This window comes from Marmota flaviventris, chromosome 4 (assembly GCF_047511675.1).
Source record: "Marmota flaviventris isolate mMarFla1 chromosome 4, mMarFla1.hap1, whole genome shotgun sequence".
Lineage (NCBI taxonomy): Eukaryota > Metazoa > Chordata > Mammalia > Rodentia > Sciuridae > Marmota > Marmota flaviventris.
The window spans coordinates 155,475,576-155,494,322 of NC_092501.1; the positions used below are offsets into that span (position 1 = coordinate 155,475,576).

At 39.6% G+C, this 18,747-nt stretch overlaps 1 protein-coding gene across 17 annotated transcripts in view; it reads right to left on the minus strand.

The window, feature by feature from the left end:
• Dock9 (dedicator of cytokinesis 9) overlaps positions 1–18,747 on the minus strand; it is a 288,524-nt gene that overhangs the window by 73,432 nt on the left and 196,345 nt on the right. For all 17 annotated transcript variants that reach the window (XR_011707424.1, XR_011707425.1, XM_071611603.1 and 14 more), the window contains exons 22-30: positions 18,037–18,123; positions 17,549–17,638; positions 15,990–16,105; positions 15,649–15,718; positions 14,653–14,778; positions 13,608–13,679; positions 3,741–3,887; positions 3,400–3,483; positions 2,617–2,728 (exon numbers count right to left, since the gene is read on the minus strand). Coding sequence is in view for 15 of the 17 variants with exons in the window: in XM_071611603.1 (XP_071467704.1) it covers positions 2,617–2,728; positions 3,400–3,483; positions 3,741–3,887; positions 13,608–13,679; positions 14,653–14,778; positions 15,649–15,718; positions 15,990–16,105; positions 17,549–17,638; positions 18,037–18,123 (904 nt within the window). In the remaining 2 variants the exon portion in view is untranslated. The remainder of the gene's footprint in view (positions 1–2,616; positions 2,729–3,399; positions 3,484–3,740; positions 3,888–13,607; positions 13,680–14,652; positions 14,779–15,648; positions 15,719–15,989; positions 16,106–17,548; positions 17,639–18,036; positions 18,124–18,747) is intronic.

The window sequence follows — 18,747 nt, forward strand, 5'->3', positions numbered from 1 at the left end:
ATAACCTATTTATTCTGCTATCACTAAAAGAAGAACTTATTTATTATAGTATTTTCTAAAATATCTGTTTAATACTTCCACACCTCTAAAAGCAAATAAATATAAACAAAAATTGGAAGGGACAAGCACCAAACCAAACTAGTAACTCACCAGCAAGCTAAATGAAAAAGTTGAAAGCTCTTCTGGAAAAGATCTAGAAGTAAACATGGACCTTCCTGAGGGAGGTAAAAGCAGCTGAACATCACTCCAAAGCTGCAACATTCCCTCTCGGGAAGCTTAAGACAGCACCTGATTTCTTACACTGACTCCATTATTAAAGGATGATCTACAGATACAGATCCCTCCTTTGACTTCAATCCATATCTGTTATTTATATTTAAATTTGCCCAAATTTTGACCTAGGTCCAGTAAAACCCTTTAGTAAAAGAGGAAGAATATTCATTTTCCCAGAATAATCTGTTCACTGTTTATGATTACTAAACCCAGTCTACCCAAACTGTAGTTCACAGTTTGAATTCACATAAATCTCTTTATGTGAAAAGAAAATGATTATGGCTTAACTGTGTGTGCTCTTACATACCTGTACTTGTGGCATATGCATGTTCATACACGCGCAGCTATGAGTTCATATGGGTAGGTGTACATGGGAGAGAAGGTGAGGTGGGGCAAGTGAGAAGAAGAATGCTAAAAGAGATTAATTCCTAACAATGAGACAAGGCAAAGGATCCATATCTTAAAGATGCCCACTTGCCTAGGGTAGCCCCTCTTGCACCAAATACCCTAGAGACACTCTGAAGGTGTGAGTCCGCCAGACACCTGACAGATTTCCGTTGGCTCAATTCTACAGGACAAACAACAGAGTCCTGCAGGCTTAAAGGGCAATATGGGCAGTAATACATTCCCTGCCCCACCACCAGACATAAATAGCTACCCTTAGCACTCTGATAGGGGAAACAAAGAAAAGAGGCCAGTCCCCAAGAACAGGTGACTGTGAGGTGAGGGAGGGCATGGATGAGGGTAGGGAGAGGAACTAACTCCACGAGGAGCTGGGAGAGAGTGAGGACCCTGCAAGGCCCCACCGGGACCTGTGGTATGGCTTCTGGGGAAGATGAGGACTTTTGTGGGAGGGATTATTTAAAAGGTGCTGGGGTAGGCATGCCATGGCTGGAAAGCTGGGAGTCAGCAGGGGTACATGGAATGCAGGGGACAGCGGGGTGTGAAACAGAGGTTAGCCAGCCCAGGATAGACTGCATAGCTGAATTCCTGCTGCTCCTTGGCCAGGAAGCTCCCTCTCAGACCTGCGGGTGCTGGGCTCAACCTCTCACTTTCTCCCAAAACTCTTATCTACCCACCCTATCTCCACTGTCACCACTTTTCATATCCTCCTTTCCAAGCTTTATTATTCCCCCTTAGCATTTATCAGTCTCCAACATTCTGTGTATTTCACATATATAAAACAGCCAAGGATTTTTATTCAGGTTGTCCACAACTGTATCCCGAAACTAGACTAGTTGGTGCAACATAGTTGGCTCAACCATTTGTTGAACAAATGATTGCCAACTCCAGGGCCACAATTTCCCTTCTTGTTCTTTATAAAGTGTTACAAATCTGTTTGGGGTGGGGGGAAAATATTTGTCTCTGAAAGAATATCTCTGCATGTTTCTCCAAATTTCAATGTGTCATTAATAGTTTGCTGGCTTCTTCCCACTTTTTCTGCTTTAGCACAAACAAACCTAAGCACATTATAAGGCACTAACTCAATGAATATTGCTTGATAGACTTGTCATTCTACTTTATTCAAGTTGATTTACTTGATGAAGATAAGAAACATTTTGACCTCATTCCCTTCAAACTTAAAGACGATACAGAACAGTTAATAAAAACTCAACATGCAAACATAAAAAGCATGTGAAAAAGCCATGTTGCTTGTGATTCAAGCTACTGCCACCACTGTGGATGAAGGCTATGGAAGTGGTGGAATGCAATTTTGGGGTGAAGTAGGACTTTTTTGTTTGTTTGTTCTACTTGAAGAAACATCCTAGAAAATCTAGTAACCTTAGGAGCAAGATGCCTCCCTGGGATGTTATTGCAATGTCTTAGCTACAGTGAAAACAAATTCACCACTTCATCGTGAGTTTAAAAATGATCGAATGCCTAAACAAATAGTATAGGTAAACATTTGAATAGTCACTTGCATTCTTTTTCTTTTAAAGGAGGAAAATGCAAGAAAGCAGGCATCACATCCCACACCTACCTACAGGAGTGTCATTTGACTCCACAGTTGGTGAAAGAAAAGCTAATTCATGAGAAAAAAAAAGAAAAGTGAAACAAAAACAAACTACAGTAAATAAAATGGATTTCTATTTTTTTAAGCAAAGGAATTTTTCAATGAAAATGAGTCACATTGGCATGATCTGCAAGCTAATAAGTTTTATCAAAAAGTAAGTTTCCATGTTACACTTATCAATACATTTGAAATGCAAATTTAACAAGAAAAAAGTTAATTCTTCAATGAAAATCAGAAAATACTAATATCATATTTGAATCAATTCTCTTTTCTTATTAGAAAATGAATGGCTATCTCTGAAAAAATTAATGCATGTAAAGATAGGTTACCTTGGTATCTTTGAATCCTGCCTTTTCCAAATGGCATCGGTAAGTTCAAGGGAATATAATGTTCATGATTGCACACCACACGGAGAAATTCAAACTTGTATTCAAAGAGGGTCTGCAGGAAAAAATGTTTTATCATAAATTAAATGTTTCACTAGATATTTTACATGGGACACTAAAAAAGCTTATCAGAAACAACACACCCAGGCATCAGCAACAGGGACCTGTGGGAAATGCACGTTCCAATCCAGTTTACAGATTTTAAAATGGCTGCAGGGACTTCTTTGACAACTGAAAACACATTTCATTAAACAATGTCCTCAGGTGATGTTTAGAGCATTTATTATTTATGTTCCTACTTCCATAAAGGATTTCACCTACCTTACAATTATAGACACAGATTCAATACAATAAAAAAGACTAGTATGCCAGAGCTTTAAAAAAAAAAGAATGAGAACAGTCATAATTCCAGCAGATAAAGGTTACATGGTTACTTTTTTTCTTTTCCTTAAGTAAACTGTGACTCATAACATTTATACTTTTCATTTTGTGGTTGAAATGTCATTGCGCTATTATAAGAGCAAAATCTATGGGTATGTTTATCTCTCATTCTGAATTACTATGTCCCTAATATCTCATATTAGTATAAGCAAGTGACAATATTTTCAAGAGGGAAGTGAGCTGTCCCTCTGGGACTGAAAGATTCATATGAGAACTGAGAGGACAGGTGGATTTTCAGATGTGCATCAGAGAGACACAAGGAACCTCATGCAATAGTCACACTACCTTTGGGTCTCCAGGAGCAAAGCAGCTGATATAGTTGTTGATCTGTTTAAAGACAAAGCCCCTGTCCATGAAGGTGAAACATCTCTGTGGAGAAAAAAACCCCACAAAGGTCAGTATTTCAGGCCTATACTTTTTGGAAACTTAGGCTAAAATCAACACTTGTTAAGGATAAAAATCAGCGCTTGTTTAATAAGTTATAAACTTGTTTAGTAAGTTTATTTTTCAGCATAAAAACACATCACTGACATTGTCAGAGCACCTGCTCTATGCACTCTGCTTAGGAAAAACTTAAAAAGCACATTTTAGTTGCAGCTGACGCCCTCTCCCCTGGAGGTTCCCACCTTGATGAAGACCGCTAGGCTATGATTTGCGTTCTTGGATGCCTCTGGGTTATCTCGAAACTTCTGTGTGATGTGTGGCATCAGCATATTCACAACAGTTTCCACTGCATGATGGTAAGATGCAGGAAATCTCTGGTTTCGTAATAACTAAAAGGAATTCAAAGCAAACATTTACTATTTTTTTTTAGTTGCAATCCTTTAGGGGAAAATATCTTAACTTGGAGTCCATTTTTTAAAACCCAGAGTTCTAATCTTATTTGTCTGAAATTAGATAAAATGAATTACTCTTCTTTCTCTCAAAGTACTATACAAGTGTTCAAATATTTCAAATAAGTGCCATGGATACACTTCAGCATGATAAAGACTATCTATAAAAGTGGAGCTACAGTTTCTATTCCCAGAGATTCTGACCTAAAAGCTTGGCAGGGAGAAGGTATAGGAACCTGCATTTTTAGTTAACATCTTTGGGGATTCTGGTGTCTGCACCTCTTTTAGAAAACACTGGTCTAGGCTTATGCTCCAAGTACTCAAAATAAAAATACAAAGATTGATGACTGTACATGACCAGTTTAAACTGCTTAAGAGGCAGCAGTCTGCTTCTAGTTAAATTTACATAATAATCTTTATCATTAATATTTACCTAAAAAATTATATTGACTACTTAGCAATTAGCTACCATTTGTCATTGAGTATCTTTTACATTAGGTATGTTTTTATGCACTTTTTCATTCGAATCTTATGAAATCCCCATGAATTTAGTCCTCATTTTACAGAGGAACAGAGAGGTTAAGGAAATGTGTCCTCAGTCACACAACTAAAATGCTTCAGACCCAGCTCTACCATGAGTTTAAAGCCTGTGCTCCTGCTAAGGGAGACCACACTGACTCCTCTCCTGGACACATAAATAGAACCATCAGCTGAGAATCTGAAACAGGGTGGTGGGGTGATACGAAATTACTTAAATGCTCCACTATATCTATCCATTGATGCGTTCAAAGAATTCTAACTGCCATGTGAGGGGAGTCTCATCATCCTCATTTTACAGATGAGAAAACTGAGGGTTAGAGTTCAGTAAACAGTACTAACCTCTAGTTTTGAAATTTCAAAGGGACTGTGTTCCAATGTGTAACCAATAATTCTATATCCTGAGGTGTTAGCATTAATATATGAGTGACTTCCAGGACTCTGGAAAGGACAACTAACCACAAGGCATGACTGCTAGTCACCCAAGCTGGCCACTCCCGAAAAAGTGGTATCCCTATGGACTTTGGGAGGGGGCTGAGTCAATGACTGCTAAGGCCATGAAAAATGGATGAAGAACTCTATCATGTATACATTAAGTGAACAGCAGGCCAACCTATTAGCTAATGTTGTTACTATCACTGAAGGTAGGACAACCAGACATAGAGGCCTCCTGAGACCATGCGGTAATACCAGCTATGAAGTATCGTTACCAGAAAGAAAATAAAACCTAAATCAAATCAGGCTCCAGACATAACCACTAATTTATAGGAAATTCAGGGATTAGAGAACCATGTCATGTAACTCTATGAGATTCTAATCAGTGAAATCTAAAATGTGAGAAATTCTGATGGACCAATGACCCACTTTCTTTAACAAATATGTTCAATCAAAAAGTGAAGAGGGAACAATTTGAGAATCAAAAAAATCTCAGATTCACATCAATAATATGCAATATGTGGACTTTATTTAGATCCTGATTCAGCCAAACCAACTGTAACATGACATTTTGGGGACACCTGGGGAGAACCGAATACAGACTGGGTGTGAGACGATGATAAAGAAATATTGCTAGTTTTAAAATGTAATGCTATAAGAGTTATATCTTTTTCAAAATCTGTTAGAAATGACACACTAAGCATTTCAGAGATAAGATGCTGGTAAGCTGCTTTTAAAATGCTGTAGGCAAAAAAAGTGTAGCTATGTAAAGCAAGAAAGGCAGAATGTTGCTAACTGCTGAAGCTGAACTACTGGATCACGTGAGAATCATTACACTACTCCCTAAACTTCTAGACTTAAATCTCCACTGTTAGTTTTTATTTTAAAAGATGTGAAGAATGATGGATAATTTACATAATAGCCCATAATTAATGCTGCTCAGTGATTAGAAAATGATAACTTAGGGCTGTAAAGGCTGAAAAGAAGTTTCCCAGCAGTGAAAAACAGCTATGGTAGTGGTAGAGCTCTTGCCTACTATGCTTAAAGCCCTGGGTTTGATCTACACACACACACACACAAATCCTAATTTAGCAATAAAACAAATTAAAGTCTTTTTACAAGGCAAGACATACACATCCAAAGATAATAAAGACTTAGGTAATTAAATACTTTTTTATAAAGATTACTAAGATTACTATAAGCTGAAATGGAAAGAAAACCTCTGGGACAATGGGCTAGTGCCCAGGGTGGAAAATATATAAGAGCAATCAAAGGAGAGGACCCAACTTCTGGCCGTGGTTGCTGGAGGGTCTCTTGTCAGTGCCACTGCAGTGTCCCCATTGAGCCAGCACCACCATCTGCTCCTCCAATGGAAACTGCCAGTGTGGGGTCTGCAGCCCAGCCTATTCTCACAGGACCAGCCCCCTCCAGCCTACCTGCTGTGGAGTCACTATGTCTATCCTGCTGGCTGTGACTCCACTACATGGGATCTCCCTGAAGACCCACATCCAACCTGGCTGCTGAGGCCCCTGTGAGCACTGCTGTTAAAGCCAGGGGTTTGCAGAGACTCAGCAATGGGCTCCCCTGCATCCTACAGGTCTCTGTTCCTCCAATCACTGCTGTGCTGGTGAGCACTTGGGAACAGTCATCAAATGTTCACTTCTGTGTTCCTTACTGAGTCCTTCCACTCTCTAGTGGGGTTTAGAGACTTCTTTTCTATGAATTGTTTTACTACTCTGTGAGACACAATAAATAAGACTTAATAAGTAAACATTTTGTTTAGGCTTTGTAAACAACAACAAAAGTAACAGGGCTAAGAACTTCGTCAACGACTTTTGTCAGCAAACTGAGTTAACCTCTCCTTATCACAGTCCCTACCTAACTACCTCTCCTTCCCAATTTTTCTACAACTTATTTTCTTCCACTTATCTCCTTATAATTTTCTGCCACGATAATCATTCTCTGTAGATTCTCCATGTTTATGTCCCTCTCTACCCAGATGGTGCCATGAGAACTATGCCTCAGATCTCCAATTGCAGTGAACAGAGGTGCCTGATAGACCCCTCTACTGTGCTCTGAAAGCTACTGCAGTGTCTGTGCCATCCATACCTTGTACTGTCTGCTCCCAGCCAATAACTGAGGGGGCAGAGATGCAAAGGCAGGCTTGTTACTGGGGGATGTGGACTCTGGCAACTGGCTTTGGTTCCAGGACTCTCTCTTAAGATCACACTGTGCTTTCAGAAGTTCCCTTCCCTTTCGCTCTCCTTAACCTGGAACAGACTGAACCCTCCTTTGATGGCTCTCCCACCATCTCTTGGGCTACTTCCTCACAGTCACTGCCTTAATAAATCTCCTTCATGGCTAAACTGATCTGTCAACTGAGACTAACACAATCCATTTTTCTCAGAGAAAAACTTAGGCTTATGATTTCAAGCAGACTAGCACTCACAAATCTATTTCCCTAGTTCTAAGCCTGAGTCTCTACCTGTGAACTGGAAATTGGTTCTCTGTGCCATTACCCCTTTTGACAGCTGCTGGCTGTCACCCAATATTGTTCCTCTCTCCCTCCCTCCCTCTCTCCCTCTCTCTAAAAAAGCAGTGTTAGAAACCAAACCCAGCTCAACAAAACTGGACATATGGATATCCAGACTAAAGACTTCCATCCCTTGCAGCTAGGTGTGGCCATGTGACTAAGTCTGGACAACAGGGTAGCAGTGGCAGCAATGTTTTCAAGTTTAATCATATCCTAAAAGGAAAAGGTGTGTCTTTCCCTTCCTACTGGCTGCAATGTGGATGTGGTGGCAACAATATTAAATCAGCACTCCAGCGGGGCAAAACAATGAGAGGGAAGGAGCTATAAGCTCCTCCCATAAGTGCAAGCTATAAGTTTACACTTGAACACTCTTGTTCCTTGTTTAAGTTACTGTTATGTCTTTATCACAGCACCTGAACCTACAGCCCTAAGGTTTAAGTTATTCTAAGCAGAACTCATCACTGCCCATCTCCCCAGTAAGTCATATCCCCTGCTCCACTCAACTTTGACTTTACTATGTTCTGTGTGTTTTAGATTAGGGTAATGATGTATAATTTATATACAATAAAATCCAGACTTTTAAAGTGTGAAGCTGGGCAAGTCTTGACAAGTGAATACAGTGTGTAACCACCACAGACAAGAAGACAGTCCACTTCTGTCACTTCCACTCTCCATGCCCAGCTCCCACGTCCACTCACCATGCTGTTTTCTATCCCCATAGATCTTCCTTTCCTAGAATGTCACATCAATGAACTTACTCAGTGTGTAGTCATTTGTGTCTGACTTTTCTCACTTAACATAGCACTTCTGAGATTCATTCATTTTGTTGCAAGAATGAGTATTCTGCTCCTTTTTATTTCTAAGGGTATTCCATTATACAGGATTGCCACATTTGCTTATAAATCCAGCTGATGGGCATTTGGGTTGTTTCTGATTTTTGACTACTATGAATAAAACTTCTATGAAATTTGCATATGAGCCTTTGTGTGGATACATTCTTTCATTTCTCATTAATATATACCCAGCAGGGAACTTCTGGATTGAATTCATAATTCTGTCTTAATACTGTCTCTTGTTCACTCATGATGCTATTCATTCTCAAACGGAATCCCACCTCATCTTTCCTAATGCTAGGTTTTCATCAGCATCATCATAAAATGTCATTTCATGTTATTGCAGTTAATTAAAGAAAAGAGAGAGAAAAAAATATATATATATGATATATATGGATATATATATGAATATGTACATATGTGTGTCCCACATAGGACACAACTCTAGATAGAAACTTATATATCAGTGAGTCTAAGTTACTTTGTTAACATTTATATCTTTTTTAAGTTCATTATTCCTATTGAAGAACCTACTCTACCTCTCTCTGATCTCTATACCAAACTGTCAGCTGCTTGGTTTCAAAGCTCCAGATAATCTAATCCTTATTTTTGAGTTAATCCTGTTTTTCACTCTCCTCCCTCTAATCTCAATCTAGCCACCCTGAGCTCTGCTCCAGAGGCTTATAGCTGTCTAAGACTCATTCTTCTTTCCCTGAGTTGTGGCATCCTTCAAGGCCCAGGTTTCACACTAATTCTCATCACTCCTGGAACCCACACATACACACACCTTCCTGAATTATGCTCAGTTTGTCTAAAGCTGAATGTCTTCTTTTTCCAGTGATCATGTCAGCTTCAAGGTTGAGGCTGTGTCCTCTATTCCATTTGCATTTCTCCTCTGTGCTCTGTGCCTACCAACTGTTCAAAATACTCATAGATGGAAGTGTGCATATTAACACTCTGTCACACAGGTACATGTGTGCATAAATGTTGGTTTAGGGAAAGTCAAAACAATCCATTTAGGAGAAGAAACATATCATCCTTCTTGCACTTTACAAATAAAAGTTCTTTTCTTGTGCAATTAAGCTAGAAATTAGTTGCAGGCTAAACAAGTAACTAACTTAGGGGTATATATGCACCCTTTCCTATACCAGTTTCTCAGCCTCCTTTCCTGAAGGACACTTGTGGAATGCTAGTACTTAGCTGGATTCAGTGTGGGAGGAAAGGACATCAAGTCTAATTAAAATATAGCTACTAAATATAAATGGTGTAAAGAAACACCTAAAAAATGTTGACCTTAGTAGCAGAGAGTTGGGGGAGAATTTCTCAGCAGCCTTGATGACATCTGTTTTATATTTTCTTCAAGAACTGTAAGTTCCAAGTACCTGTCAACTATAAAGCTCTAGACTGGCTCAGTCATACATAACCAAACCTTGCAGGTCTATTGTTATAGTAAGGAAATTGCTTATATCAGATATTGGTTCAGAGAGGCTCTGATTTCATATCCTTTTTCAGTGAATATAACCAAGTGTGGTTTGACTGATTGGGGATGAAAAGTTGGACACAGGTAGTCATCTCCACCTTTTGCCACAATGCAGCATTAGAAGCAAGCATAACAGTGTGCACATTTATTCTTCCATATAAGTATGCAATGGATGGAGTTACCCCACTACCACTGTGAAGGTACATGAATGTACACTGAAGCCATCAGCTCAATATACACAACGTCCCCAAATGCCAATCAATTTTAAAGTATCCCTGGGTAGGGTACTTGAAGTAACAATGAAAGCTTTATCTGGCTCCTACACCAATCCAGGGTATAGGTTTATACTTGGTCATGGCACTTTGAGAAAGACTCACTGATAAGAAGAAAAATAAGACCAGATCTGTGTTACAAATCAGAATAAAATAATCATCTTCAGTCTAAAAATAGACAGGCTTTGAGGGGATATGATCTAAGTTTTGGAAATCATAAATGATTTACAAAATTATTCTCTAAATTCAGAACAATGGAGTAGGGGACAAGGACACACAATTCTTAATGGAGTAGAGGACAAGGACATACAATCCTAACTTCCATGTGTAAATTCTCAATAACTACAAGACAAACATATAAACAAGTAACTTGAACATATAAAGCTCATCTCTCCTAAGATATGAGGCAAACTGCATGAAGGCTTTAAAAATATTAGAGGAGTCCCTGTATCAATCATGTGTGGGAAGAGCAGCTGGCATCTTCAGTGACACAGGCAGAAGCCAAAGAAGTGGCCTAAAGTGAAAACATGAAGTACTCCCAAGGGGAAAGGAGGTGTTTTAAAATTTCTTTTCAGAGTAAGTTATGTTGTGGTTAAAGCTTTCTCCTTTTGGATGCCAGTGCTCTCTTTCAGATACAACTGGATAATAATTTTTTTTTTTTAAAAAAAAACAGTAACTTCTAAAAACACTCTGAATATTATTTTAGGATCAAAATATAATTAAGTTATGGAAAAGGCTGTTCATGGTAGCATTTGAGTGGTTTGGATAAAGTTCCAAAGAAAAATAAGCCACTTCCAAGAGCAGAGGTGCTAGGGAATCAGTCATAAGGCTGGAAATGGCAGGACATGTGGGAGGGGCTGACCACGACCAGTCAGGTGATCCTGGGCAAGTCACTTTGTAGGTCTGCACTTCCTCCTCTGAGACAGGAGTGGGGGTTGGATCAGAAGATAACCTTCAGGTCCCACCACTCCTAGAGGGCTGTGGTTTAATTTGGCATCTTGACAATAAAAACATGCAATTAAATCCCTTTACTAATCTCTTAACATAGTTCTAGGAAAAATAGCACTGAGGCTTGGGTTATTTTTTGGGGGGGAGGCACCAGGGATTAAATGCAGGGGCACTTGACCACTGAGGCACATCCCCAGCCCTATTTTGTATTTTATTTAGAGACAGACTCTCACTGAGTTGCTTAGTGCCTCGCTTTTGCTGAGACTGGCTTTGAATGATGATCCTCCTGCCTCAGCCTCCCAAGCCACTGAGATTATAGGCATGTGCCACTGAGGCTAAGAATTCCGGGAAGTGTCCATTCCCTCCTGGACCATCATTGCCATCATAAGAAGGGAGCAGGCAGCTGTAGTGCTCTGATGGACTTGGTTCCCAGCTCTTTACCACCACAGTTCTTTTTCTCAGCCCAGTATTCATTCTCCTTCTTCAGACCTAGCCAACTCCTACCTATTGGTCAGAACTCTCTAGTTTCACTATCCCAGGCAGCTTCCTTGCATTTGCACTCCATGTCCATCTCTCATAGTTTCACCATGAGACCACTGAGGTATTTATATATGCTTTCCCACTAACTTCCTCAATGGCACAAACCATGCCACATTTAATTTTTTAACACTTGAGCCTCGCACAAATGAATGTTTGCTGAATGAATCAGTTATATTTTTAAATACAGTCAAGTCACCACTTGCTCTGATCACATTAATTTAGAAACAAAAATAACAAAAAATCTCCTGGGGCCTTGATACAGGCTGAATTGTCCCCCCACCCTCAAATTCATATGCTGAAGTTCTAAATCCTGAAATATCTCAGTAGGTGACTGTATTTGGAGATAGGATCCTTAAAGGAGTGATTAAGGTAAAGCAAGACCATTAGGGTGGCCTCAATCCAGAAGGACTCTTATCTTCAAGAGGAGAGAATATGACATAGACCTGCACAGGAGAAGGCAGCCATCCAAAAACAGAGAGGCCTCCGAAGAACCCACGCATGCAGACATCTTGACCTAGGACTCCTCAGCATCTCGATTGCAAGAAAATAAATTTCTATTGTCTAAGTCACCTATTCCTTGGTTCTCTATTAGAGCAATCCTAGAAAACTAATGCAGGTTATAATCTCATTCCGTACATGACAACATTTTTAACAGAAAAGTCATATATTCAAATATCTGCGCGCATGCACACACACACACACACACACACACACACACAGGCATGTATACTGCCAAGGAGACAATCTGCTAGATTTTTTCCTTGGCAGGATGTTCTGGCATGATTTAGATGGTGCATTTCTCTGTGGAAGCAGGGCCCACTTCCATCTGGCATCTCCCTGTGCATTAAAAATCAGAATCTTTAAATTGGATTTAAAAGAAACATCTTCCTCCCACAAAATAATAATAACAACAACAACAACCCCACAACGGAGAGCCACCTGGTCAGACACCAGTGCCTGTTCTACTGGAACAAAGTACGGCTTTGGGTTCTGAACCACTAACCTTCTGTCCAATACAACAATACAGCAGCCTTTCCAAAGGCTTCCTTTGAGTCCAGACCTCTTGGGCAGAAGGCCTCAATCTGGACTTTCTGAATGTCCCTCCCTGTGAGTTCCCTCTCCTGCCTGTGAGAATCACAGCCCAGGAATTCACTGTGAGAAAGTGTGTGGGGCACTACACCCTCAACTCCACTCTCCGCACTGTTCCTCCTACTCCTAACCAGACCCCACATCCAGCTATCCTATGGCATAGTTCACTGTCCTGTCTCATAAGGAATTCTTCTAAAACTGAGAAAGTGACATTGCCAGCTGTATTTATGCATTGTAACTTTATACAGATTTAACTCCCTTAAGCCTTAGATAGCCAGTGGGCCAATCACATATCAAGAGGCACCGGCCTAGAGACCAGGTCCATCATTCAGGGATGAACCCTATAGGTCAAAGGGGCAGCATGAGATGGTGGGAATCAGGGGACAGTGTCACAGGCACACACATTCAGGCACCACCAATCAAAGGTATTAAGGGACAAAGCAAATTTGAGATTGTACATTTGTGCAGAGATGGATTCTCTCAAAAAGTTCATTAATTGGTTCTAGAGGACACAAGATCCATTAGATACTCCCATCTAAGCCCTACAGAAATGTCTACAAAGGACAAGACACTTAATACAACTACATAATTAAATTAAAATTAACACTTTAACTACTATTCTCATTTCAATAAACCTGAAGCCTCCTATGCTTGTCAAAGGAAAGACATATTTTTCTCTGGATTTAACCACACAGTGGTCAGAAATGAAGGCTGTGGAGCTGGACTATTTTCAAAACCAAGATTCCTCCACTCACTAGCAGCATGACCTTGGGCCTATAACTCAAATGTTCTAGCATCAGTTTTGTCATCTATAAAATGGGTAAGAACAGTATTTCTCTCACAGGGCTGTTTATGAAGCTAAAATAGTTTCTTATAAGATACTTAAAAACAGTCCCATAACTGGCACATAGAAAGCATTAATCATTGTCAGCCACAAACATATCCTTAGGGACTTTTCCCTAAGAATACAAACTTGCACATGGAATAACATACCTTCACTTTGGAGTTTTCTATCAAATGCTGAGCCATGGATTTTATCAGCACGTCAAAGAAAAACCAAGAATACTAAAAGAAAAAAAAAAATAGCACCCGAGTAAGAAAAACAACAAATTAGCAGATAGGAGGTGAGCGCTCTTAGGCTGACAGTGTTATTAACCAGAAGCAGGTGTCACCCTGAAACACAGTTAACAAGTTATCATGAGACCCAAGAGGTGAGCAGAGATGTCCTCTGCCTCCAAGCCCACAATAAGTAACTCTATTCCACCAGGAAGTTGGATACCTACCCAATAAGGGGTACTGCTGGATTATTTGTGGAGTCATTCCTCTTTACTGGTCTCCTAACTGGTGACAACTGCCTATTCAGTAGGTAAATCAGCATCCCTCCACTGATTTGAGCTTAATGACTTATACTCAAGAACCAATGAGATTTTGAATGTGGTTAATTCTTTGCAGCTCTGATCTCAAGACACAATTAGCAAAGCTGGAATGGAGAACTAATTCTGTTCTCTTTTTTAAGGGGTGGTGATTATATCTAAAATCATACAAAGAGGGTAAACTGATCAGGCTGTGGATTCTGAATTTTTGTTCATTCGTTTTTAAAAATTAACTAATTAATTTTTATTTATTTTTTTGAGATGAGGGTCTTGCTGTGTTGCCCAGGCTAGTCTCAAACTTGTAAGCTCAAGTGGTCCTCCTCCCTCAGCCTCCTAAGAAGTAACAAAATCCTGGCTCTTAACTTATTTTTTAACTGATGAATTGTACATATGAATAGGGTACACCATGTAATGTTTCAATAAAGGCACATATTGTATAATATTTTAAAAATGTTAATATATGTCTCTTCACTTTTAATCTCTTTGGAATACCTTTAAACCTTTTCTTCTAGTTTTTTGAAATGTACAGTTGTTTTCTGCCACCTTACTGTGCAACAGCACACCAGAACTTCTTGCTCTTAACTGTACTAAGCACCCACCAATCAATCTTTCCCTATTCCCTGCCCTCGTTACTGAAGAGAGCTATACTGGTGATCCTGACATACCTTAAGTAGTTTGTTGCTGGTGAGGAAATCAGCAGAAGGCTTGAGAATGGTGGTCATGGATTTGGTCAGTTCTTCATGCACTGTCTTATATTCAGAAGCAATGTACGGCTCAGCCTTATAAGCATACTTTGAAGAAATGGGAAAGAGACATTAATGCATTGGTTTTCCAAGTTGGTTTGAAGGTTTGGGAGGCTCCATAGAATGGATATTAGGGACTGAGGTACAATTTCATGGGAAGAAGAAGAAGGAATGAAAAAGAAGGTGGGAAGGGTGATTGTTATGTGACAGAAAGAGGGAGCCCAGGATGTCTTCGGGGAACCCATCAAATACACAAATCATCTGACTCAGTCAGACCAGTGACCATCTATCCCATTACTCCATGAATAACAGGGACTGCAAGGAATGTACCACATGACACTGATAACTAATATCCTAAAGAATCCAATGTTATTTTTTAAACTATCACATAGCTTTAATTAATTCACAAAAGGGATCTTAAACTAAATAGAACATATGTAATTTTTTATAACAGTAACTGCCACCATATTTATTTAATGTTGTATTTACATAAAGCATCTGTTGATGTTTGTCCTAATGATATCTTTTGTTGTCCCACATAGTCATCTCATTTGATTGTGGCCAGAACTATCCTTCCTACCTTGGGAGAAGCCCTTTTAGATGAAAATTTTACATGGAAAAAGATAAAATGAAGGTGACTAACTCTACCAGAGGCCTAGCCAAGAGCAACTTAAAATTCTTCAAACTTCTACACCATTTGAGTTACATACGTAGTTCAAAGGATGAAGTTAAAGGAGTGGTGCCTCTCCTCATACCTCCCCTTGCTTGGGTCTAAGTATTGAGGATAGAGACAGGAGAAAAGCATAGGCATAAACTTCAAGTACATCTGTAAGTAACCAGGCTTGTAAAAAGTAAGTCCTTAGAAGGAAAATTGGAGAGCCACAGATGTAAACAATTGGAACAGTTTGTTTTACATACCTTAACATATGACCTCAAGTGGCTCTCCAATCCTTCCTCATGGCACTGGGCAACCACATGAATAATGACCCTACACATCACAGGAATGAATAAAGCAATGAACAGTAATGCGAAAAATGGAAACATTTCATTATTATCACAGCAGTAGTAGAACAATGATGATGCCATTGGCACTTAAGAAACAAGAAGATGAGGATTTAGATGGGGTCCCTACATAAGGATCAAAAGACATTTCTTCAATAATGTTCAGCACATACTAGCATCCCAGATATGCATGACTATGCTCCAGATGTGGACAGACTAGAAGGAAAGAAGCATATCCGTGCATCCATCTCCCTTACCGAGTCACATTAACTGCCACTTCCTCCTGGGTGGCTCTGGTGAGGACTCGAAATAGCTGGTTCAGGATAGTGGGCAGGAAGGCGATCATCACGTGGCCTTCCATGGCATGCAGACTCTACACAAAGGAAACGGCAGAGTTTATGTTAGTTTTTCAATGTAAATCGACCCCAGGTAATTTCCACTTAGCTTCAATTAAATTAGAAGAACTCCTTTTGGAAAGCCAAGTGGGAGGCACAGAATGGCCCCTCAAACATGTCCACGTCCCAGTTCTCAGAACCTATGAATATGTCACATGGCAAAGGGGAATTAAGGTTGCCAATCAGTTGGCTCTAAGCTGAGGATTATTTAGGTGGGCCTTATAAGGTAAAAAGATCCTTGAAACTGGAAGAGGGAGGCAGGAGAGAAATGGGGCAGTGGGTAGGAGGAGAACTGTGACCAAGGAAGAGTGTCAGAGATGCTGCACTGTTGCCTTTGGGGTGGACGAGTGGCCGTGAATCATCACATATAAAAAAAAAAAAAACTTTAGTGACATATATTTATATATCCCCCCCTTGCTTAAACCAAAGAAATCTCTATCCTATTACTCACATTTCTTATTTTGTCCCCTGCCTGCAATGTTTTAGCTACTCTCTCTCATCAAACTGCTTTGCCCCAATCACATTCTAGATGACAGTCCCCTAGTGCTCTTGCTGCCCAGCCACACTAGAAACCTCCCTAACTCCTGCACAAAGCTAGGACTAGTTATATGTGTTATTTCCTTGTTTAATTTATCTTCCTAGCACACTGTCACCAAGTTTGCATTACCTCCTGCAATGGAACAGAAATTGCTTAAAGGTAAGGACTGCTTGGTTTGAGCATTCCCTGAAAAGCATGCATTGGAAACTTAATCACCAAGGCAACAGTGTTGGGAGGTGGGGTCCAAGAAGAGGTGATCAGGCCACAAGGGCTCTGCCTTTATGAGTGGATTAGCGTTCTTATTTATGGAGTGGATTCATTATGGTGGGACTGGGTCCCTTACAAAAGAATGAGCTTTTGTGCTCTCTCTCCCCTCTCTACTGCCCACTCTTGCTTTTGCTACAAAATGGCACAGCAAGAAGGCCTCACCAGCTGTTGGCACCTTGGCCTTAGAATTCCCAATCTCCAGTTCTGTGGGAAATAAGTTTGTTCTTTATAAATTACCCAGGCTCAGGTATTCTGTTAAAGCAGCACAGTATGGACTAAGACAAGGACTGCTTCTTCTGTGCCCACCACTGTGCTCAGTATCCAGTGAGCACTCACAGAGGCCTGGTCAGGTGGGTGGTTTTACATATATGAGAATAATACGCTTTAAGGTCCAGTTTTGAGAAAACATGGGACTGGCACAAAGGCAAGAGTGGTGCTATTTCCAAGTCCACTTCTCACCACTATTAAAAACCTCATGGAGACCACTGAGGTGATAGCATCCAGGTAACAGCATCCTTACAGAAGTGTTAGGACAAGAACAACAGTCACCACCAGAAAGAAGACCCTACTTACTTCAGACTCATTACAAGGGGCTACTAAGAAAGTCATCTGATACCTTAAGGTATTTTACAAGTTCATTCCCTAAGGCTTGGGCTCCAGATTCAGTTTTCTGACAGTACTGGAAAAAATTATGCAAATGTTGATCCTAGGGTGAGGGGAAAAGAAAAGGAAAGTCTATTAATATATATACTATATAAATAGGAATATTTGCTTCTTACAAGCAAGCATGCATGGTTTTTACGATTATGAAACTGACCACATAAAAATGAGAACGTCAAAAAGATCCTCCAGCATAAGAGGAAAATTGTTGAAAATATTACTTGTACTAGTCATTTATATCATTTATATTAATATAATATATATTATATTAATATATACATTATATATATTACATATGAGTAGCTTCTATGTACTTTCTTTAAACAAAGATCCATAGAGTAAAAGTATATCTGTATAACATACTGCTGTTCTGTTTTACAAAAAAAAGAAGTACAAACTCAATCACAGAGCAATCACTGCTAATTTTAATGGACCAGCACATACCTGAGTATACACTGTAGAAACCAAATGAGTTGAAACTTTCAGCAATGGCTTGCCTCCATCTACCCATTTAATTTCTGGACCATAATGCTGAAAAAATATGCAGGGGAAAAAATTACAAAACATTAACTATCTGAGCTTCCAATATGATCATCAGTGAGGACTGATGAGGAAGTGAGGACTCAAATAGCTATGCCTGGCCAAAGCAAGAATGCAGCAGATACTAATTTCTGTCCTTTCCTAAGAAAAACACTTTTCTTACTGGAAGAGTCAAGTATCTGTGTTGATTTTAACTTCTGAAACCTCCTTTTTTGGTCAGGTTTAGGCTTAAAATTATAACTGAAAGTTATATGATTTACCCTTCTTTTGGCAGACCTTAACTATTTGTCCATAACTTATACTGAAATTTGGTATTATTTAAGTGCTGAGAAACACTGCTTTCATGAATCAGAAAAATTTCAGAATGGGCTTCTATGTGGAAATAGATTTGCTTTCTGGATTTATAGTAAGCTGGAAGAAAATTCCTAATAATTTTCATGACCCTAAGAACTCCTCGTTTGAGCATGACTGACTACTTTTCAGAGTCTGACTTCTTCCTTCACCAATGTCTTCAAGTTTCTATTTCCCCACTGAGGCATTGCCAGTTCAAGGCTTATAAGATGCCCACACTATAATTCTGACATTGGGGTAAATATAAACTGAAATGGCTTCTAA